At 34.8% G+C, this 22,891-nt stretch overlaps 5 protein-coding genes and 2 pseudogenes across 8 annotated transcripts; 2 read left to right on the top strand and 5 right to left on the bottom strand.

The window, feature by feature from the left end:
* Nucleotides 1-606: 606 nt before the first annotated feature.
* LOC104728467 (putative F-box/LRR-repeat protein At5g41840 pseudogene) lies at nt 607-2,391 on the bottom strand (annotated as a pseudogene).
* Nucleotides 2,392-3,578: 1,187 nt separating this feature from the next.
* On the bottom strand, nt 3,579-6,841 carry LOC104728468 (putative F-box/LRR-repeat protein At5g41630). Its single transcript, XM_019231991.2, has 5 exons — nt 6,741-6,841; nt 6,528-6,598; nt 4,511-5,491; nt 4,251-4,397; nt 3,579-4,150 (listed from the first exon to the last, which is right to left on the bottom strand). The coding sequence occupies exons 3-5, from the start codon at nt 5,486-5,488 to the stop codon at nt 3,746-3,748; spliced, it is 1,530 nt and encodes a 509-aa protein (XP_019087536.2). The 5' UTR covers nt 5,489-5,491; nt 6,528-6,598; nt 6,741-6,841; the 3' UTR covers nt 3,579-3,745.
* A 2,147-nt stretch (nt 6,842-8,988) lies between these two features.
* Nucleotides 8,989-10,280, bottom strand: LOC104724558 (uncharacterized). Its single transcript, XM_010443064.3, has 6 exons — nt 10,148-10,280; nt 9,988-10,049; nt 9,757-9,892; nt 9,588-9,663; nt 9,438-9,503; nt 8,989-9,360 (listed from the first exon to the last, which is right to left on the bottom strand). Exons 1-6 carry the CDS (start codon nt 10,276-10,278, stop codon nt 9,142-9,144), a joined length of 690 nt encoding a protein of 229 aa, XP_010441366.1. The 5' UTR covers nt 10,279-10,280; the 3' UTR covers nt 8,989-9,141.
* Nucleotides 10,281-10,544: 264 nt separating this feature from the next.
* LOC109127729 (uncharacterized) lies at nt 10,545-11,241 on the top strand (annotated as a pseudogene).
* A 52-nt stretch (nt 11,242-11,293) lies between these two features.
* On the bottom strand, nt 11,294-13,529 carry LOC104724556 (putative polygalacturonase). Of its 2 annotated transcripts, none has more exons than XM_010443061.3 (5): nt 12,995-13,529; nt 12,534-12,654; nt 12,256-12,430; nt 12,094-12,164; nt 11,294-12,018 (listed from the first exon to the last, which is right to left on the bottom strand). In XM_010443061.3, the coding sequence occupies exons 1-5, from the start codon at nt 13,334-13,336 to the stop codon at nt 11,381-11,383; spliced, it is 1,347 nt and encodes a 448-aa protein (XP_010441363.1). In that variant the 5' UTR covers nt 13,337-13,529; the 3' UTR covers nt 11,294-11,380. The 2 variants fall into 2 exon arrangements, with proteins under 2 accessions (XP_010441363.1, XP_087329867.1); XM_087473741.1 differs by having other exon boundaries at nt 12,256-12,426; nt 12,995-13,489.
* A 2,795-nt stretch (nt 13,530-16,324) lies between these two features.
* LOC104724560 (uncharacterized) lies at nt 16,325-20,253 on the top strand. 3 transcript variants are annotated; one of them, XM_087473742.1, is made up of 18 exons: nt 16,357-16,470; nt 16,652-16,798; nt 16,879-16,929; nt 17,020-17,195; nt 17,297-17,374; nt 17,479-17,590; nt 17,792-17,877; nt 18,102-18,186; nt 18,291-18,342; nt 18,434-18,495; nt 18,575-18,690; nt 18,780-18,901; nt 19,037-19,105; nt 19,263-19,320; nt 19,434-19,507; nt 19,614-19,662; nt 19,748-19,827; nt 19,945-20,253. In XM_087473742.1, exons 7-18 carry the CDS (start codon nt 17,838-17,840, stop codon nt 20,005-20,007), a joined length of 870 nt encoding a protein of 289 aa, XP_087329868.1. In that variant the 5' UTR covers nt 16,357-16,470; nt 16,652-16,798; nt 16,879-16,929; nt 17,020-17,195; nt 17,297-17,374; nt 17,479-17,590; nt 17,792-17,837; the 3' UTR covers nt 20,008-20,253. The 3 variants fall into 3 exon arrangements, with proteins under 3 accessions (XP_010441369.1, XP_010441370.1, XP_087329868.1); XM_010443067.3 differs by lacking the exon at nt 17,792-17,877 and having other exon boundaries at nt 16,325-16,470; XM_010443068.3 differs by lacking the exon at nt 17,792-17,877 and having other exon boundaries at nt 16,334-16,470; nt 16,693-16,798.
* LOC104724559 (GDSL esterase/lipase At5g41890) lies at nt 20,189-22,684 on the bottom strand. Its single transcript, XM_010443065.3, has 5 exons — nt 22,414-22,684; nt 21,724-21,854; nt 21,207-21,449; nt 20,559-20,826; nt 20,189-20,486 (listed from the first exon to the last, which is right to left on the bottom strand). Exons 1-5 carry the CDS (start codon nt 22,667-22,669, stop codon nt 20,254-20,256), a joined length of 1,131 nt encoding a protein of 376 aa, XP_010441367.1. The 5' UTR covers nt 22,670-22,684; the 3' UTR covers nt 20,189-20,253.
* Between the last annotated feature and the right edge of the window lie 207 nt (nt 22,685-22,891).

The raw sequence follows: 22,891 nt of genomic DNA on the forward strand, positions 1-22,891 counted from the left end.
TAATTTTACAAATAATTCTTTCATGTTTTTATAAAAAAAAAATTGTGATTATTTTTTCTTCTTTTCATTTTCATAAAAAAACACAAGCAATGGAACTCATCAGTGAGCATGTGGTTTGGTGTGATTTCGCTCTTGAGGAGAACTGTATATCATTAATTCATTATATCTACAAATGCTAAGAATTTTGTACTAAAAGTCTTAAAACATTACTTTTGGGGTTTGTTATTAATTATTTCACATTCAAGATGAGATCAGTGTTACGTAAAAACAATAATGCTTGAGAATGGTATGTCAACTTTGACTTACAAATCAAGATTATGGACACAACACAGCAACGTTCACTCACTTTGATCATCAACAAGCTGTGATCCATTTCAAGAAGAGAACAGTGAGCTAATGCTAAGATTCTTCAACAAACTATATAAGAAAGATAAGCCAAACAAAAGATGATCACCTTCCTCAGTACTCAAAAGGAGAAAGCATTAAACACAAGTCATTAAAGGAAGAACAAACAAACAAGAGAATCCTTATAAAAAAACAAGAGAATCTTTAATAGAGTTTACATATTCTTAAAGCCTAAGACATATATCAAGAAATAAGGTCTTATCAAGACGAGTACCTCCGTTTAGTACTCGACAAAGTAGAAGATAAGCTGAGGTTATCTGAGATAATTTGGACAGTGCACTGGGCTGATGCCACTGCCAGAAGCTGGTGAAGTTGCTTGAATAGTTCCATCACATCTTCATCATGAGGTGTATTGTAGTACAGTATCACTTGTTCAAGATCCGGAATTGTCTGTATGAATTGCCTGACCTGCTCTACCTACTCTTCTATGCCTTCATCAATTTCATCACAAGATTCACCATCTTCATCCTCATCCTCATCAACATCATCATCATCATCATCCTCCTCATCCTCATCCTCATCATCACCATCATCATCACCATCATCATCCTCATCATCAACATATATTTCAGCAAACTTCATTATCTTTATAAACTTCACCGGGCTTGATGACAGGCAAGAACAAGTCTCCCACCCACTACGATATTTGCACAAGCACCCATCCTCATCGTCACATATATTTGAAACTTTGTGATGTAGACCCTAAAACATATATATAAAGGAATCAGTTTCAAAGACTAATTAAGTGTGTGTTGAAAAACATGGCAGCTGTTGATATAAAGGGTTGTGTGTTAGTATATGGTACTTCGAAGACAAGGGTTTCTAGATGTAGAGAATTCTTGAGTAGGGCTGGCAATGATTCCCATCCTACATCTGGTGCGGTCTTAATAGTTAACCGAATCAGGTTGTTGAATACCGGTATTGTATCACGGCAGCCACCAAGTACCTGAAAAAAACAACAAATATCAAATCAACTCAAGCCATAACAAGAGTAAGTTACGAACAAAAATATGGGACTGACCTCAAGAGTAAGCCATATCTTGACATTGCGTATTCCGGTGAGAAGATTTGTGACATTAATCTTGTCCTCGGTTTCCAGAAAAGAGCCTGTCATATACAATGGCTTATAGATCTGATCAGATGTCACTCGAAGTCCGAGACTAGCTTCAACAAGGTAACCAAAGCTCACTTGTTGATACTTGTCAGCAATAGTATCGGAATATTCTAGACAGACCAGATTTGGATTATCAAGTGACAGTGATACGTAATCATTATCTTCATCAAATCTTTTGGAACGACAAAACTTCATTCTCTTGAGGGTCGGGATAGACACGGTCATGGAGAAAGGTTCTACACTAACCCAAGGATCGTCCCACATCAAATTAACCAGCACCAGTTCTTCGAGAGCGTGACATCCAGAAAGAAGCTTGTTAAACATACGTGTATCGATACGAAAATAATCAAGATGTAGTGTCTTAAGATTCGGAAGAGAAACACCACGTTTCACCTTAATGCTGACACCATCCTCAAACTGTATCTTCAGCCTAACCAATGTCTTGCTCACGAAGATACCTGGTGGTAACGTATAAACAGAGTCATACCATCCCAAGACGACGGAACGTATAGATCGATATCTAGCACACCATGTTTCAACACTTTGGTTATCCAATCCAACACCTTATATTCATCGATGACATTTTTACACTTGAGGTGGAATCTTGTCAACGGAGCATTCGCTTGCAAAGCCAACACACTATCCACAAAATCCATAAAACTCTTACTTTCTGGAGGAGGATGGAGATAGATGGAGTCATCAAACTCAAGATTTGGTACAAAAGCAAGCAAAGGCTTCCATCTTTTGGCAAGAACACTAGTTGAGGCAGCTTCTTTAGTTGGAAGAAAGGTTAAGATGTGACAAATCATTGCATCTGGTAAACCGCTGACTATATCTCTACAACCACCAATTTTGTTCTTTTCATTTTTCATTTTGTGACAGAGACACTACTTACAACCTGAACAAAATACATGACACTCCGGTAAGAAATAGATTTCGAGTTTCAACCGAGAACAAAAGGAAGAAGGCTACGAAACAACAAGTACCCACAAAACTAAAATCGTTGAAGGTAAATCAGACATGAACAGTTAAATCATAAGAAAAAAATGGAGAAAACTTACTAGGGCTGCTCTGTAAGGTTTCTTATCGGAGAGACAAGCGACGACGTTTGGCTTTCTCTTTGCGTGTCAAGTCTCCACATTTATCTCTCAAGAGTGAAATAAATAAATCAATTTATATGAACAGTAATGTGACTCCAAACACAAAAAAGTACAATTCACCTTTCAATATAATTTTAATTTAATGGCGTCCGTTTAATTTAATTTTCCTATATTAAATTAAATAAATTTATATGAACAGTAATGTGACCATAGTTATCACTAACTTAATGAGATCTCCACTACAACTTTCAAAAATGTTACGTACCAAAAAAAAGAAAACACTTTTAATTTGTTATATATTAAATTGTGAAAGTTTATAAGCAGATTATAAAACAGACACTCTGCAAAATACATAAATAGTTCAAAATATGCTTCTTATTTATTGTATTATTTTTTTATTTAAAACTTTTCAAATATATTCAGTTGCATTTGAGATTTACGATTAACAAATATCTTTTGAAAGAAAAAATAATTAAAATTTTCTGATTTCATCTACAACGCACACATGATTGTACCATGCAAATGCAAGCAAAATAAAATACAACTACAGAGAAACACTTGGGACGTCTAAGTGTCTAACACATTACACAGACATACATTACATATATGATATATATATCTTCACTTTTTAATTATATAGTTAATTTCAGATCAGAGAGCTCGACTACAGACAAAGGAATGAGCAAAGAAAGACTCAAAAAATAAAACTCATTGCAAAAAAAAAATATCATGTAAATGCTGCCACAAAATTTGACGGCATTAACCATTTGGAGTTGAAATAAGCTATATATATATAGTGGATGGTCAAGTCAAGCAAATCTAGTCTATCATTTAGTTAGCCAACTTTTTTCAACATACACGCAGAAAATATATAGACAAATTAAAACAAAAGATGATATTACCATAAGCCAAAAGGGGAGAAACCATATATTAAACACAAGAGTCTTTAAGGGAAAAAAACCAAAAAAAAAAAGAAAAAAAAAAAAAAAAAAAAGGAGAAAAGAAAAGAGAATTGTCAAATAAAGCAACAAACGGCATAAGCAAAGAGAATCATAGGATCTTTCAGCAACTACACAAACTTGTAGCTTGATAAAAGGATTTTCTAAAGACAAGGACCACGGCCCATTTAGTCGGAAGTATTATATGATAGGCTGAGGTTATCAGAGAATACTTGGATTTTGCAGTTGGGTGAAGCTACTTTGGAAAGATTCTGAAGTTTCTTGAATACTTTCATCATTACATCTTCTTCATTTGATGAAAGAAAGCGCATTCTCACTTGCTCAAGATTCGGCATATTCTCTAGGAAGTACTTGACATGCTCTATCTTCTCCCTTAAGCAATGAACAAGTCCACCATTTTCATCATCATCGTCGTCGTCATCATTGTCATCAGCAAAGTTAAGTATCTCTATAACCTTGACCGGACTTGATGACAGACAAGTACGAGCCACCACTTCCGTATACTCAATAAAATACTTGCATAAGCACCCGTCCCCATCCTCACATCTATCTGTGGATATATGATGCAGTCCCTGAAACAAAACAAAAAAAAAAAGGAAATAGTTTTAAAATCTAAATGTGTGTTGAGCAACGTGGCATGGTTGTTGATATAAAGGATTGTGTATATGGTACTTTGAAGACGAGGGTTACTAGATTTGGACAACTCTTGAGTAAAGCTGGCAATGGTTTCCATAGTACTTCGGTTTCTGGTTTAGTCTCGATAGTTAAACGAGTGAGGTTGTTGAATATTGGTATTGTATCACGGCAGCAACCAAGTACCTGAAAAAAACAAAATAGAAAAACAAATCAACTCAAGCCTTATATATTGGTTTTATTTCTGAGTAGCATTATATTAGGAAAAACAGACTAAGAGAAAGATGGATGGGACTGACCTGAAGCATGTCAGGAGTCAAGTGGAGGATCTTGACATTGAGTATTCCGTTGAGAAATTTTGTTACATTAGACTTTTCATTGTATGTCAAATAATTCTCACATTCATACCATTGCAAATAGGACTGGTCTGGTGTAAGTCGAAGTCCGATAGTAGCTTCAACAAGCGAACCAAAACTCACTTGTTGATACCTATCCACAACAGTATCAAAATACTCCATGTAGACCAGATTTGGATTATCAAATGACAAGGACACGGTTTTGTTAGCATCATCATATTGTTCATAGCGACAAAATTTGAGTCTCTTGAGGGTTGGGATAGATATGAACACAACATCATGTTTCAAAGACTTAGCCCAAATCAAATTAGTCAGCACTAATTCTTCGAGCGTGTGACAGCCAGAGAGAAGCTTGTTAAACATACTCGTTGTTATCTTGAAATAGTTAAGATGGAGAGTCTTAAGCTTCGGAAGTGAAACATCACCTTTCACACTAATGTTGACGCCATGTTCATATATGATTGTCAGCCTAACCAGTGTCTTGCTTACAAACATCTCTGGAGGCAGAGGATTAAATCTCAGGAACTCAAAATTTTCCCAATGCGAAGACATGCTTAGATGAATATCCGATACACCACGTCTCAACACTTTTGGTACCCAATCCAGCACCCATAGTTCATTGACAACATCACTACCTACAAGTTGGAATCTCTTGATCCGAGCATTCCCTTGCAAAGCCAATACACGATCCACAAAATGCATAAAACTTGTACCATTCGTTCTCTTTTCTTCGTAACTCATTGGAGTGTTGCGACAGATGGAGTCATCTAAGTCAAGACTTGGTACATCAACAAACAGAGGCCTCCACTTTTTGGCAAGAACAGAAGTGGAAACAGCTTCTTTTGTTGGAAGAAAGGATAAGATGTGACATATCAGTGCGTCTGGTAAATCACTGATCCTATCCTTATTTTCCGATTCCATTTTCTGACACACCAATCAACATTTACAGTGAGGTCACAATACCACTTTGTACGTAATATCAGTTAAGAATTTTCGTATTTTAAGTTTTGCTTTCTTAATTAGACCATCTCCATTGCTTATACGGTACTATAGGTGTCTTAAAGCAATATTTTTAATATAAATTTAAGACTCCCACAAAAGAGAGAACAAAAGAGTGATTTAGGAAAACGATTAAAACATCTCTTAAGACACTTCCTATCCACATGTCATATTTTTATTGGTTTTGATTTTATTACAAATCATCATTTATTTTTTAAATCTAAATAAAAACACTCCAATTCTATCACCAATGAAGATGCTCTTACGTATAAAATAATATGATTTTAGACAAAAAAAAAAAAAAAAAAATGCTTAGAAGATCAACCACAACCACAAACTAGGATGGGATGATCATATTATTTTTAAATGATAAAAATGTTTTAGACACTATGATATAATTCGTACCCAAAAATATGATATAATAGAAAAACCAGATATGAAATTCGCTTGCAAAAAAATAAGGTATTTGGAGCTCATAGATCTGGATTTGGATATATAGATTTAAAGTTACGATATACATATCCGGTTCAGATCCGCTTTTGTATAAAAATAATTCAATTATTTGTATACAAATTATATATATTTAATCAAAATAGTAGAATTGCTTAAAATATGACATATCACAAACACATCAACTATATCTTGAAAACACATGCGTATTTTTAAGAAGAACTATGTCTTAAATATTTTGAAATTGTTTGAAAATATTTTTTATTTGATTTTATTTTAAAAATAATTACAAGATTCGTAGTTATTTTGTGTGGATCTCGATATCCATGGATATTTGCGGATCTGAATCTCGGTAACTGTTTCACGGATCCGACAGATCTGAACTCGAGTATAACAAAATTTCAAGGTATCTACTATCTAATATATGCTCGATCCTATCCAGAATCTAGAAAACAAAAACAAATATTTTCATTTGAGAATTTGAAGAAGTTCGATAATATGCGATTTTTACCTTTTTCAAGTCAAGTACTAATACCCCTTCTCGAGATTATTGAGGACTTTTCTCGAATGCCTTCGCTATATCTTTTGGTTGTTTTGCAAAATACGAGCAAGAAAATATAAGAGGCATAGCAAATAGATTTAATTAAGATTATGTTTTAATTTGAGAATTTGAAGGAGTTAGATGATATGAGATTTTTATCTCTTTCGAGTAAAGTACTGATACCTCTTCTCGAGATTATTGAGAGCTTTTCTCGAATGTCGTCGCCATATCTTTTGGTTGTTTTACAAGACAAAGGTAAGAAAAAAATAAGAGGCGGAGCGAATAGATTTAATTAAGATTATGTTTAAGATTAGTGGAGGTGTATATTTATATAAGAGGAGCAAATTTTTTTGAGTTATAGGGTTTTTTCATAAGATTTATTTCCTTACTTTGATAAGTCTTTCAAAACAATTATTTTGCATTGACTGAAAATTTCAGTAAATACGGTACCTTGGTTTAATAAAATTTGGGAAAAATAATCGAAGATGATTTAAGTAAAATATTTCAAGAAATTTCATCAAAATATTGTGAAAATATGTTGAATACATATTAATTCTGAAATTAAAACCTGAACATATTCTAATGATAATGTATATGAATAAATTTGTTAGAAATATTTTATAAATATTTTTCAATAAATTTAAAGTAATTTATTTTAAAAAAATAAATAACATTAGTCAGAAATTTTTATTTTAAAGTTATCTATATTAGGCAATCATTTTCACAAAAGCCCCAATTAATCATAACCAACTATTTATTTTGACAACAGTTCTAAAAAGCGGGCTAGGCAGCCGTCTAGGCGCTAGGCACTCAACCAACGCCTAGACAACCACCTAGACAATCTAAAATTACATATGTTCCATTTTAATATATTCTCTAAGTTTTAACCTTTTTTTTGTTGGGAGCAAGGTGTCTTCGGCGGAGTCCATCTCCACTGCATTCGGAGTTAGCCGCGATTAATGTGGGCCATGGAGAGTATTCTTTGTGGCAGACTCTTTTATTACCGATTTGAGATGGATTGTGCTGAGCTAGTCGCAATGGTCCAAGCTTCTGAAGATTGGTCGGTGTTTTCCAACCTGTTGGATGAGTTCAGTCTGCTCAAGGAGTCGTTTCCACTCTTCTCCCTCTCTTGGATTCCACATGCGTCAAGCTTGAAGGTGAATTGTCTTGTTCGTGCTTCGCGTTCTCTTATTGATTGCTCAAGTAATTACCCGATACAATTAACTGTGAGGCAGTATATGCGAGGTAAATTCTTAATTATTAAAGATCTGCGAAACTTGTAAATAGCTAAGGGGACAAATGTTTGTTTTGTTTTGTTTTCAGGATTATAAATAAAAATGCAAAAACTAAAACGATTAAAATTATAAGATTAAAAAATATTGGGTCATAGGATATTTCAGAGATCAATGACTAATGAGAAATGAAAAATAAAATTTAATAATTAAGAATTTTTCAAGAACATGAACACAATAATAGACTAATCCTCTTTCAAGGCATTAGAAGCTAAATTTGACTATTAGTTTGCTAAACTTTCATTTGCAACCTCATAGCCAAATTCGCGTTACAATCAAGTTCATAAAGTTCACAATACATCCTAACGTTAACTTTTGCTGGGTAGAAATGCATTGTTCAATTCATTAGTTCAGACATTTTATTGAATATTTTTGATGCATTGAAAAACCTAGAATCTAGAACAATGTGATCAGTCCTATTCTAGCATTAAGAGCATATGAATCAAAGGACCTAAAGATTAAGAACTCTAAATAACAATCAAAACATCAATGTATTGAATCCTCTAATTAGAACCCTAAAACCCAATAAAAAGACTACTTACACATATTGAATTGAACAACACAAAGAGATGAAGAATACATTATAGACTAATGAAATGAAAATGAAAAGGATTTATAAATCTTCTCCAAAGTGTCAAGATGATGAATGTCTAATCTCTTGAAATGGCTTATAAAGGTATCAAGTGCAAAAAAACTCAAAAAAATAGAACGTCCTGCTAATTAGGTCTTTAACGTATTTATACCCATTATTAAAATAAAATAAAAATGAAAATAGAAAAAATCTAAAAAAAAAAAAAACAATAAAAGTTTTTGGATCGCAGATATAAAGAAAACAGACTTCTCCGTGCTTCAACAAACTTATCTATAGACTTCAATAGACTTGTGTACATATTACACACTTGTCTAAAATTAAAATGCACAGAAGTAAATGGGAAATTATACAATATTGTACCATGTAAATGCAAAAGCATAAACAAACAACAATTGAGAAGAAACTAGGAGTCTTATTAATATAAAGGTTAATTAATGGGACAGTATCACACAAAGCCAGGATCGATGCTTAGTTGAAGGAGACTTCATAACTATATTAACTAACCGAAAACAGCTGACTTTGGTGTAAAAGAAGTTGTAAAACGAAATCTAAGAAGTGCAGTTTACCATTAGAAATATAAAACTAAAGTTGGCAGTAGGTTGACAGCATTAGCCATTGGGAGTTGAACAAGCGATGTACTACAGGGCAGGCGAAGTAAATGTAGTTTATACCCACAAACCTGGTAAACCATGACTACAAATTATGCGCTTTGAGCAAGAGATTTGGAGACAAAAGCGGCAATTGCTTTCAGAGCAACATCTTCGACTTCATCTTGTGTTAACCCCTTTGTTTCAAGGTGTTTCATCCCAATCTTGAAGGAGTGATCTCCACCATCAATCACATGCAGCTCAGTCACAGCTTTCATTTCGTTACAAACAGCTTCAAGCTTATCCAGAGGACACATAGGATCTTTGCTACCCTTTAGACAATCCAAAAGATCCAATCATTTCCTTAATGTGCAAAATAGAGTTTTGTTACTTATGCATAGAAGAATACCTGAACAAACATCACTGGGACTCCCATTTCCAGCAAGGTCTCGTCTCTTATCACACCTTTAGCGCCCTGAACACAACGTATATCATACAACTGGCCATTCATACATTGCGGTGGATAAGAAATGGATAGTCATGGTCATTAAGTGCAAACCTTAAGTGGATATCCTAAACAAATCACAGCTGAAACTTTAATATCATCATTCAAAGCTGAAACCATACAGCTTACTCTGCAAGTGATAATAAGGGTCACATTCAACATCAAAACGTAAGCAAACAAAACAACGTGTGGGTGAGTGGGAGGAAGGCAAACGAAATGGTACCTAGAACCCATTGATTTGCCAGCTAATATCAAAGGATGACCAGGGAATTTAGCAGCAGTTTCTTTAACAACATCCAAATGAAACTCAATCAATTTTTCAGCTTTCGGAGCAACTCCTCTTTTCCCACCAGCAAGATCTACGCATCAAGTCCGCAATCACTTTATGCTTTTAATTGTACTATGACTATTACCAAATCTTACGATTCAGACCCAAGAAAAAAAAATCACTTACAAGGGTAGTCAAATGTGACCACTTCAACAGCTCCTAATGTCTTCTTTAACATTTCCTTCCATCTAAAGCAAACCCACCAACAAATACAGAGAAAAATTCAAACCCAATATGTGTCTGAATCACTTAAACACGAGTAAGTGAATAAACTCAGAAAAAGTACCTAATCATCCAGTCGGAAGAAGAGGGAGCACCGGCACCGTGAGCTAATAGAACGACCGGCGAACATGGAATCTCTGATTTCTCAGCACACGATTCTTGATTCACCTTTCTTCTTTTCCTCCGTGAAGCCATGGAGAAACCTAGAAATCTCAGTCAGACGAACAGTCTCAAAAGCCCTAAGAAAAATGGGTATACAGGATTTGAGTTTTTCGCGCCAAACTAATTGGGCCAATAAATAATGCCCAGTCCATTAAGATTTGGGCTTCCAGACCAAAACAGGCCCAAACTTATTAAAAATACAATTTTCATGGGTTTAGAAAAATAATTTTTGTTAATAAATTGTTAACACCGTTTATCATCAATGCCTTCACAATTCAGAATTCCTTCTTCACACAACAATGGCCTCGCTCCCCGTTACCGTCACCGTTCTTCTGTTCACGTTGGCTCTCTCCGTCGCTTAAGCCGGGAAATGACATCATCGACGAACCCTTAACCACTGTATCAGCCGAACCCGACCCAGATTCCTCAAAACCAACCCTTCCCGGATCCGACGAGGTCACAGTTCCTGTGAATTTCGTCAATTTCCATCCGATCAACCGTCATTTCCCTAGACGTCCGTTAACGACGACGGAACCTTTCAAACGCCGTCCGTGCCACGAGCTGCGGTGGGGACGAGGCCTTCAGATCTCTTACGGCAACGACATGATCTTGTCCGGCGAAGATGAGAAGGCGGCAGGTACAGACGTCGTCGTTGCGGATATCCCGGCGATTAAGATCTTAGTCGGGTCGGAGGAGGATGATGGGTCCAAGAAGGCTAAGGTGAAATTGGTAAAGCGCAAAGAAGAAGATGAGAGAGACTATTACAAGAGAAAGATTCGCAAGTTTCTCAACCACTTGGTCTGAATGAAGAAGATGAACAATTACAAGACTCGAGTTTGTGTTAGAATCTAAGATATGATTAAATAATTAGCATCCACCATGTTCATATGATCTGAAAATGATGATGATGTATTTTGTTTATATATATCTCAATGTCAGTAGAAGATGTTTTTGTAAAACCTTTTATTCTATAGATTGATTATACCATTTTATATAGATTGATTGTCCCAAGTGTTGTTGATTGCAGAGGTATATGTGGCAATGGTGATGAAAGAAGATAGAATGAATTACTGATTTGATTGTGAAGATGACAATAACTTACATTACTCTACATGGTCTCTTTAGCTTTGGAGTGTTAGGATTGGTTTTCACAGGAACCACCTTGTTGGGTGGTTGCGGTTAGCTCAGGGCAAGGCGTGGGGTTGACCTTGTGGGCGGCTCCTACGACATCTGAGCATTTCCATGTTGGAGGACTTTTTGTTCCGGTGAGTGTAACATTGGAGAAGCAGAGATTGGTGAATGGTGAATCTTCTAACCCCTGAATCATGCCAGCACGCTCGACTTTGATTCCCCATACGTTCTTGATCGTTATGCCACTTACAACGGGGAGCGCAGTCAGGTTGAATTTATCGTCGGGGTGATCTCCGGTGTCGCCAGAGATTTTAATCCCGGTTCGAACATTTTCCATGTAAACACCGGAGATTGTGATCCCCCGGATGCTTCCTCCTCGGCCAGTGTTTGTCTTGATGTGGATGCCGATCCCCGAATTGTACAGAGTGATGTTTTCGACCGTGATATTTTGGATTCCGCCAGAGGTTTCGCTTCCGATGGCTATTCCAGCGAATCGGGAAGATCCGGTGATGCGGCGAATGGTGATATCTCGGCTTGAACGGTTGTAGGCAATGCCATACTCGTCCCAACCACTCTTCACGGCAACAAGGTCATCACCAGTAGACATGTAGGAATCTTCTATACAGACGTTAGAGCTTGAATCTGTGGCAATTAGTTAGCACATCAGTCATGATTTGAAACGAAATGTGATCAAGTGAAAGGGTAACTGATAAAAACCTGGATCAATTCCATCGGTGTTGTAGGAATCAGTTGGAGCAAGAATGGTAACGTGATGAACAACAACACCACTGTAAGGAAAGAGGTAGTAAGTACTAATCACCAAGTGCGTATTCAAAAGTTCATGAGAGATGCTTACAAAGAGAGAGACTGTAAGTAAACCTGCAATAAACCGGATGAACTGTCCAGAAAGGGGAGTTCTGAAGAACAACATGAGAGATGACGATGTTTGTTGAGTCCTTGAACTCAATGAGACCCGGTCTTGTAAACTTTAGAGTTCCACTTCTATACATGTTCCACCAAGGTTCTCCTTGTCCATCAATCGTGCCATTCCTGCCTAGCAAATGGGTTCTCAATGTCAGCAACAAAACAATCTGATTTCAGAAGATACATTTTCGACATCTAAAGCTGACACAAAGTGATCTCCGAACCAACCTCACCTGTAATAACAACGTCATTGAGTCCGTCTCCATGGATAAAGCTGATATATCTTCGTCCAGGACGCTCCCGTCCTCTTCCATAAGACGGCAAAGGATCGCTTAAAGGCCATTTCTCCGTATCCTAAAAATAATCAAAACAAGCATTTTGTCATATAAAGGCAATTCTATGATATCACATCCAAACATAAACCCCAAATACAATCACATAGCAACGTTACAATGTTTTGATTCTTGAGCAGGAGATACCAATATCAAAGATGAAACCATACTAAAGAAGAAGCTAATCTTCAATATACAACAACAAGATTATTCAAACTACCTAAGAAACCTCAAAACCTGTATGCATTTTTACAAATGATACACACTTAAACCTAAATCGTTAAATACAATCACAGATTCAAAATCAAACACCATTAGAGAAGAAACAAACCAAACAATTCCAAAAGCAATCAATCACTCACCTGAAGGGCTTTAATAACCGCACCATCGGCAAGGTATAGAGTCATATGACTCGTGAGATTGAAGCTCTGAGTCAGATACACACCACGAGGCACATACAGAAGCGTTCCATTGCTACTGTTGGAGTTCCTTATCCGATCAATCGCCGCATTGAATGCGTTGGTGTTCAGGGTCTTTCCGTCACCGACAGCGCCAAAATCAGAAATCGATAACATCGCGGTCCTGTGCTTCAACGGAACTATACCAGAACACGTAATCGGAGCTCCAAGCGAGAGATGGTGACGCAAAACAGCAGAGAGGAAGAAGAGTACGAAAACAGAGATCGGAGATCGAGAAATCGTCATATCTGAGATGAGAGCCTTTGCTAGTGTGAAAGAAGAAAGAGAGAGTAAAAATCTCGGCCGCCAGAGAATTTGGATCTAGCAGCTATAGGGAGAGAGAGAGAGAGAGAGAGAGAGGCAAAGCAAAGTTGCTGTGAGAGAATTACGACCATCTTTACTCCAGAACGTCTAAATGTTGAACGTGTAAATGTTGCTCAGAAAAAAAAAAAAAAATTATTACACATTTTTATTTTTTATTTACTTTTAAAAATATGTGCCAATAAATAAACGCCACGTGTCGAAGAATGTTTCTCACAACGTTCTCAAAATACTCCAGCAAAGAACGTTACTCTTCTTTTTACTTTTATCTCTCATCTTTTTCTTATTTTTTTAATAAGAGTAACTATATGAGTAACACCAGTAATCATGCTCTTGCCAAGAACAAGAAAGAAGAAAGCAAAAAAAACACAGAAGGGATTGTTAATTTACGTTTTTCTCCTTCCGTTAGCTTTAAAGTTTAAACGGTCTGAAAAGTAAATTTCAAATCTTTGGTATTTTTTTTTGACAATTAAAAATATATATATATATATCTCTTATAATGTCAACTAAAGGACTAAATCTAATCTAACCAATCAACTAACCAGGTTAGAAGCCTTTTTAGCTTTGAACCTAAAAAAAAAAGAACCCCTTTAGGAAAGGTTTGTCTTTTTAGGGAAATAGTCAATTTAGTTTTGTTGTTTGACACTTTTTACAAAAAAAAAAAAAAAGGAACTTAAATTTACAATCCTTAAATAGTTTTATTTCATAATAAATGATTTTCTAGAACTATATTATTTGTTACTAGGAGATGTTCATTATAAACGTGCAGGTAGTTGTATTATCATTACAATAGGAATTGATCAAAAATCTTCTAATAATGATGTAAAAGATGATTTAAAAAAAGAACTATTATTTTTTATAACATAGATGTCATTTTTATTTTAAATATTTAATATAAATTTTGTTAAATAAATATAAAATTAATATCATAAAGTAATGAAAATGTCAATTGTCAAATTGTTTTGTAAGGATATAGCTGATTTTTTTTTAATTTGTTAATTATCATAATGATATTTATTGTGGAATGAAATGAAGAACCGATAATAGTCTTTTTATTATTAATTTTATCTTTTACAAAGTAAAATGATAAAATGGATTAAATTTATATTTCTGAATAGTATATTTTCATATTATTCTAAAGATAATACAAAATATGTATGAAAGATCTACAATAAATACTTTCAACTTTTTTTAGCAATTGAAATCCATAATTTTATGAACAACTATTGTCAAAGGCAAGGCTTGACAATAACTTGTTGTTATAATTATAATCCTCAACATCATTAAAAGTCGTTTAGTGATATGGAAAATATAAGTCTCAATCCAAAACCTTACCAAATTTGAAAATTAATTTATAAGCACTTGACATTTAGATTTTAGTAATTTATGGTCAATTTCTGTTCATATATCTTTGTTGCTTAGGTGTTTGTAACACTTTCTTGAGAAAGTATAAGTGATTTTTTTCTCAGATTTTGTGCTAGTATACATCCCCATTCAAACTAAACAAATCACTTTTTTTTTTGCATCATTATCAATTTACTAGTTTCTTGGTTAATTTACTACATTCATATCAAAATGACAAGAATGTTATGTTAGCTATACTTTCTCCACCTTTATCATCACCACCATTACATAAACTAGAGATGAGTAAGTATTAATTTCTCTCATCCATGCTTTTTATTTATGAACAAACATTTTAGAAATAAATATTAAGATTTCAACAGAACAACAACTAATCTGGTTTATCTGCAGAGTTACTGCAGAAACAGCATTAACTGAACCTATCTTTTGGTCAATAGAGAAGAAAATACAATTTTGTATTTTGGCGAGTCACCATTTTGTCGATTTTCCAGATCAAGATTTTCATCAATCAGTTATAGCAAGTTCAGCTATGGTATTGAAAGGCCAGGATTGGCATATGAAACTAGATCCTCCTTTCCAAGCAGAGACACTCAAGTTAAATGTTGAAACCAACCAGAAGGTTTACAATAATAGCAAATTGGTTGACTTGATTAGATTCCTGAGAAATACTCTTTCCCATGTCCGTCAAAATAGTTCTGCTATACAGGTTCATCAATTTTATAACTTTTTTATTAGCTCTCATCATGCAAAGACTTCTCAAGAAAATAAGAAATCTAGCTAATAATCAGATGAGATTTTGAAAACCAAGGTTTTCATATGCAATTGGAGATGCTAGAAGTTGTTATGAAAAGGTATAAAACGATATAAAAAACATAAGAAAAATCTATTATATTTTGAAGTTTTATGAGTATAGAAATACAAGGTTGATAAATGAATAAATAATTACTTACAAAATTTACCTTGCTCTGCTAATAACATTTTTAGTCCACAAGCCAAAATTATGTGTGGTGGTTAGAGTTGAATCAAAACTTCATATGGGCTAATAGATCGATCACTTAAAAAAATGGAATTTTTGAATTATTTACATTTTTAATTTTTAACCCAATTATTAGAAACTACTCTCTCTACTCTTTCTTAATTTAATTTACAGGAAATATTGTTACAAAAAGATACATTTTAAAAACTTTTTCTGCATTTTTATTTAGTTATTAATGATGAATTATAAATTTTGAAAATAATTAAATATTATTGATTTAGAATTATAGAAATTTATTAATAAAAAAAAATTATGTATTTCTTATCAGTTTAATTTTTTCTTAATATATGTGAAAAATTTTAAAATAAATAATTAAAGATTAAAGCTAAACCGTAAATGTTCGGTAACCGTGTTCCAAAATTGGTTTTATGTTTTACCGCTTTTACGTAAGAAAATAAAACAAAACAAAATTATGAAAAGCTACACAAATATAACGAGCCTAAATAAATAAGCCCATAACTAGTATTTGGGCCCATTGTTTCTTCCAATATTCCCCCGCCAAATTTACCCTAGTTGCTTTCTTCTTTCCCGCTGTTTCCCACACTCCACACACAGTTGCCCACTCCAAAAATCTCCCAAACGCCACAACAAATTTCTAAATCGACGACGACGACGACATTGTTCTCCGTCAAGCTTCTCCTTTTTTAAACCTTCAAGATTCGTAAGCTACCTCTTTCTCTTCCAATCAATTAAGTCGGAAGCTTAATCATTTCAATCTGAATCTAACGTTCTGTATCTCTACTAACTCTTTATTTGGTATCAGAAATTTGATTCAATTCGATTATGATGTTTATATAAAATCTTTACTTTTAATAGTTCGATTTGTTTTTTGGGTTACCCAGATAGTAATAAAAGCAACTCTTTTTGTTACTGTGCGGGGAAGATGACGAGAGAGGAGATTGATAACAATGGAGATGATATGATGATTGATGACCCAAATCCTAAAATCGAAAACGAGTTCAATGTTCATTACCTCCGGATTTACTACGGCAAGTTTTAATTTTTTTTTGTTGTCGTCTCTTCATATAATCAATTCTATCTGCCTTACACTACTGATAACATATTGCAGGCAATCTATTCCCTTACTCTGATATTCACAAATGGCTCTCATACGGACACGGTACTTGTCTTGTTTCTTTCACATATGAAAAGCTTGTAACAGGTTTGTAAATTTGTAATGAAATTGTCTGTGTTTTTGTAAATATGTTAGATGGGAAACATCCTGGTTGTGATGAATACTACTTCGGTAGAAGAGAGTTCTCGTTTACCCTTGAGAACGATGTTTATTTGCGGTACAAGTCTTTCAAGAATGCTTCAGCTATGGAAGACGCTATCAAATCGAATTTCCCATACAAGATTGATATTGGCGCTGTGTATAGCGTTGATGTAAGCTCTAAATCCTGTTTTCTAAAATCAAATTTGGTAGCTTTTCTATGTTTTAGGAACCGTTCTTACTCGTTTGAGGTTTATGAATGTGTTCTTTTCAGCCAGATAAGAGACATGCCTATGCACATAGTGGAACTAATTTGTTTACTCCAGTGGAGAGGGAGTTAGTCTTTGACATTGTGAGTTTTAGTTATCTTATCAATTGATTTTTGGAATTGGTTTTGTATTCGTATTCTTCTGTATTTTGTTTTGGTTGCTTGACCTGAATCTGTTGCTTCCTCAGGATATAACAGATTATGATGATGTTAGATATTGCTGCTCCGGAGCTGATGTTTGCGCCAAGTGTTGGCCTTTAATGACAGTTGCTATCAAAGTCATTGATACTTCCTTAAGAGGTATCACAAATATTTTCTTAAGTTTCAAATAGTTGATACAACTAGAGTTTTTAGTGTCCTGAGATTTTCCATCCGTATGAGTTTTGTAATATTTATAGCCCCTGTAATGTAGAAATCATTTTGGAGTTCACTGCTTGATCTGGTTTTTGTCAATGTGAAAGACTGCTTGGTCTTATCTTAGAACGAACTTGTAATTGTTAGATACTGTTGCTCGGGAGCCGATGTTTGCTCCAAGTGTTGGCCTTTAATGACAGTTGCTATCAAAGTCATTGATACTTCTTTAAGAGGTATCACAAATGTTTTCTTAAGTTTCAAATAGCTGATACAACTAGAGTTTGTATTGTTCCTGAGATTTCCCATCCCTATGAGTTTTTGTAATATTTATATCCCCTGTAACCTGAAGATCATTGTGGAGTTCACAGCTTGATCTTGTTTTTGTCAATGTGCAAGACTGCTTGGTCTTATCATAGAACGAACTTGTAGTCACTCATTTTGGTCTTGTCAATTGCAGATGATTTTGGTTTCAAATATATTCTCTGGGTCTTCAGTGGACGCCGTGGAGTTCATTGTTGGGTTTGTGATGCTAAAGCTCGAAGGTGAAACTAAGACCACTAACACCATTTCTCCCTTTGCTTGGTTTATCTTTCCGCATTTGATCTTCTGCTCTGTGAATGAAACTCTGTATGATTAAATCCTGCAGGTTGACTAATGAACAAAGATCAGCAGTTGCTGAATACTTCCGTGTTTATAAGGTGGTGTTCTCAAGAGCTAAATTGTGGTATATTTTGTTGGTTTCTGGCATTTTGAGTTTATCTAAGTTTAACTATTGTTTATGTGACACAGGGAAATGAAAACAATGCCAAGAAAGTCGATCTTATGGGTCATTCTCTTCATCCGTTCCTTGCGTATGCGTTTCTCCTTCACCTCTTCTTTTCTGACTTCAAAATCACTGTCTTTGTTACTAATTTCAATTTGGCTTTCCAGGAGATCATATGTGGATTTTCTTAAGAATTTCTTTGAGGGTGAGTTACAGGCAAATCAAAGTATATTCTCAAGCAAAGAAAAGTATGAGAAGATACTTGGGATGATAACAGATGAAGGTATGGTAGCGTGATGATTTATTTTTCCAGCGTACGAGAGGTCCTTACCTCCTTTTGGCCATTTACAATAATTTAAATCTTCACGACAGATATACAATCAGATCTCAGAGGAAAGTGGGAGAATTCTGCGAGATCATCACTATCAGAAGAAGCCACCAGTCTTTTAAGGTGGGAGCAGCTTAAAAAAACGCTTCAGTCAAAGAAAAACAAGGTGTGTATTTTCTTAAATGATTGAAAACATGTATGTTAAATGTTGTGAAAAGCTTAGTTGTTTCTACTCAGCTTTTAGCTTATTGAACTTAAATCCTAGATTTATTCATTTTCAATCCTGTCTCCAATGTTTTAGGCTCCATCACTGCGGACGTGCATAGAAGAAATTGTCTTTACCTTTACCTATCCTCGAATTGATTTGGAGGTTCGTTCTAATCTATGCTACAATTTTAATAAACCCACCGTACTATAATGGTATATTTCCTTGCTGTATAGTGTTCAAGATCCTGTAGCAACTGATAAGATGGAGGCCGGACAAGTTTAGTGACTGTTTAATTGTATGGTGTTTTCTTTTATTTCAGGTATCTAAACAAATGAACCATTTGCTTAAGGCACCCTTCTGTGTCCATCCAAAAACAGGTCTCTTCACTGGTTCTTGACTATACTACACCAGTTGATAAAAGTTATGTTCATACTCAGTTCAATATATGGATATGAGCTCAAATTGTTAAGAAATGTCGTCTGGTTTTCAGGTCGTGTCTGTGTTCCTATTGACCCGAATAACTGCGATGAGTTTGATCCATTGGCAGTTCCAACGCTTTCACAGGTAAAATAATAGATAATGTGATACATCTAGAGTGTGGATCTGAAATTATTTTATCACTGAGATGTTTTTTTTGTTAGCTTATGTTTCATTTTCTAATGAATTTCAGCTAATAGAAGAAATCAACGCAGGAGGCCTCAGCATGGATGTAGATGATGGTATGTTCTCAAATACCATCAATGTGGAATTGCTTTGGCTTAAACTTTACTAGTAGAAATAATTTCAGTTATTTAACACCTGCAGATTCAGATAAAAGTTTACTTGGGAAATCAATCAAATTCTTCAGATCCTCATTCCTAGAACCACTACTAAAGTCCTGCAAGGTAAATCTCTCGTTGCTCTACTTTTTTGAATCGATGCTTGATCATGTCGAAAAATATGTTAAAGGGTTCTGATACAGTTATTGAAAGAGTGGTGATATGTTAATGAAATGTCTGCAGGAAGAAATAGAGAGTTCGTACAAAACCAAAATTGGGAAGTCTAAGGATACATTCAGCTGGTGACTAAGGTATTGAGTTTATTGCGGTTTATAGTCCACTTATCTCAGTCCTAGTTGTTTATTTCAGTTTGGTTCAGTTCGTAATGTACAAGCTTCACTAAACTTTATTGTCTATCAGTAGAGCCTCTCTATCTTGTTGTGATGTTTCCTAAGAAGATTATAGCTTTTTTAGCTACTGATTGATGTGTATGACATGTGACTGAATATATTTATATGGTTATGAATCACCACGAACATTAGCTTTAGTAAATTAAAGATCGTTAAGATAACGAATGTTGAAAGGTGTGGCCACAGTTTGGTCACCATCGAGAAGTGCTTTTGCAACAATGAGATTGGCAGCTTCGGTTGGGTGATACGTGTCCCAAAAGACAAACTTGGAGCGGTCCTCACAAGCCGCTTGGCTTGAGTTCTGGTTCGGTCCCTTGAAGCACGTAAATGGTGGAAAGTAGCCGCCACAACACGGCTTGTCTGCGTTCTCCAAGCCTTCTAAACAATTTCATTAGATTCTAACCAATAAAATCAGTGACTAGAATCAGCCAAAACACCAATCCTTACCAAATTGTCGATAGTTCAGGACCAGTTCCAAGAAAAGGTCGTAAGAGTTGGCGTAGACAAATGTAGTGTTGTGATCTCCGGAACTTAACTCCGTGTTCAATGTCCTAAGAGAGTCTCTAAGCTTCATGTTGTAGCCTCGGACAATTTGGTTGACTTGGTCGGAGCATTTTCCTGCCGGTATTAAATTCAAGGCACGAACAAATGGTATGCAACCGAGTGGCCCTACTCCAACCACCACGAACTTCCTAGCTCCTAGTTGATGCAAACGCTGTTAACACGCAATTGAAAACCGTTTTAGGATGTATCTACGTTTACGTTTCTGTAAAATGTACACGTAAAGTCGTAAACACATCAAGCGTAACAAAGAAAAACAATAGTGTGGCATTTGCTTGTAAAGATTGCAAAAATATTTAATGAGAAATTAATTTTTTTTGCGCAAAAAATAGTTTATAGAAACTTTACAGGAATGCAAAGATGGCCCCAAATGATATTTTTTTATTATTTCACCACGACATAAATGTTGGACCCCTAGTGATGATAACAAATGATCATAATAATAATTGTTTCACTCAAAGACTTAGTCAAGGTGTCCGACTTTGTAGGCATTATATATCTATATAATGTACTTTTTTTTTTGAGAAATATTACCTTAAGATGTGTGGTCAAATGGAACACCATGGAATCTTGTAGGACATCAGTGGGGAGCTTGTCTTGGGAGAAGAAAGGTATAGATGGTTGGATATAATTTAATATATCATTTGACCCAATTGTGATGGTGAACATTGCCTTTTTCAACATCTCTTTTGTACCATTTTCACCAATCACTTTTATCACATAATCTCTACTCTTCTCAAAATAACTCACTTGATCTCTCAATGGAACTCTACCGATCTGTCAAGAAAAAGAAAAAAAATTCATAAGTAGTATTCGTAAAACTGAATAATCTTTTTTTATCGAATGGAAAATAGAGTTATTTACAAACTGTTTTGAAAAAGGTAGAACTCGAATTGCATAACATATGAAAAAATGGTTTTAGAATTTTATTTCATGAAAAAATTGGTCTTTGTATACACGAATTTTATTACATTTTCGCTTTTGTTTAAATATATATTCCATAAAATAGTAATATACGTTAAAAAGTTAATATATAGATGGTGGAGCTTACGAACAAAAGTCCAGTGTCGTCCAAGATTCCAGCCGCACCAGAAGCATAGTTGATTCCATTGAGAATTGAGTTAGCCTCAGTGTCTGGTTCAAGATAGGGAGGTGGTGCAGATTTTGCTCCGAAGGCTTCACCTAATGTTTCAATTTATTCCAATAAAACTATATATTATTCTATCTTAAGATTAATGATAACTATATGTTATGTGTAAAACAATTAAACACAGAGTGGCATCATCTTAAAACTCTGAAAAAAAACAACTTTGAAGTGACTGAAAAGAAGAAGGACCAACTGAGTAAGGGGTTTAATAAATTGTTAAAATTAAATAGAACTCCTTACCAAACTCGCATTTATGTGATTAGCCTTTGACTTCTCTCCATTACAATTTTTCAATTACGCGTAACTAATTTGTTCGGTCCAATCAAACCCACTTATGACATTTACATGCTTCAAGAAGAGTCAACTTATCAATATAGTTGACTTGTGCACCAAAGTCTTGTTCTGTTAGATACTTTCTTAGATCGTATTGAATACTGTAACTAACCGTTAAATCAAGCACATTTATTTCTAATTACGTAGTACTCACTACTCGTTTTCAATATTTATGAATTAAATAAACTTAGGCAGGGCGAGATATATAATATATACTCGATCTATGTACATATATATGTATTCTAAAATAAACATACATACCCACAATATCAGAAATGGTCCGACCATTAGTGAATCTTCCCGTGGGTTGGCCATTGGAAGGTCCAAAGTCGATGCCATAAGGGGAAGAATCAGCTTTTGACAATGTGAAAATATAGTTGTTGTTTCCAACATCTACCAATGAGTCTCCAAAAATAAAGTTTGTAAATGATTGAGCAGCCTGAAAATGTGATAGCCAGAGAAGAAGAAAAGTGAAATGGAAATTAGGCTTGAGAAAACATCTATAAATGAAATCCATTTTTTTCACTTTCTCAAGATCATCTGAAATAGACTTGTTTGGTTAAATATAGTTGATCAGTACATTAACACTTTTGAACCATTCCTTTTGCTTACGTCTGTTACAGCATGACTTGTTCAAAAGATAGCACATGGTTCTACGTATTCACTGTTACTTGTTCGGTCGAGCTAGTAACACAAAAATTGACTCCACTCTTGTGTGCATCTATATATACTTGACTGT

The sequence above is a fragment of the Camelina sativa genome, chromosome 11 (genome assembly GCF_030686135.1).
Source record: "Camelina sativa cultivar CO46 ecotype springtype chromosome 11, ASM3068613v1".
Classification (NCBI taxonomy): Eukaryota; Viridiplantae; Streptophyta; class Magnoliopsida; order Brassicales; family Brassicaceae; genus Camelina; species Camelina sativa.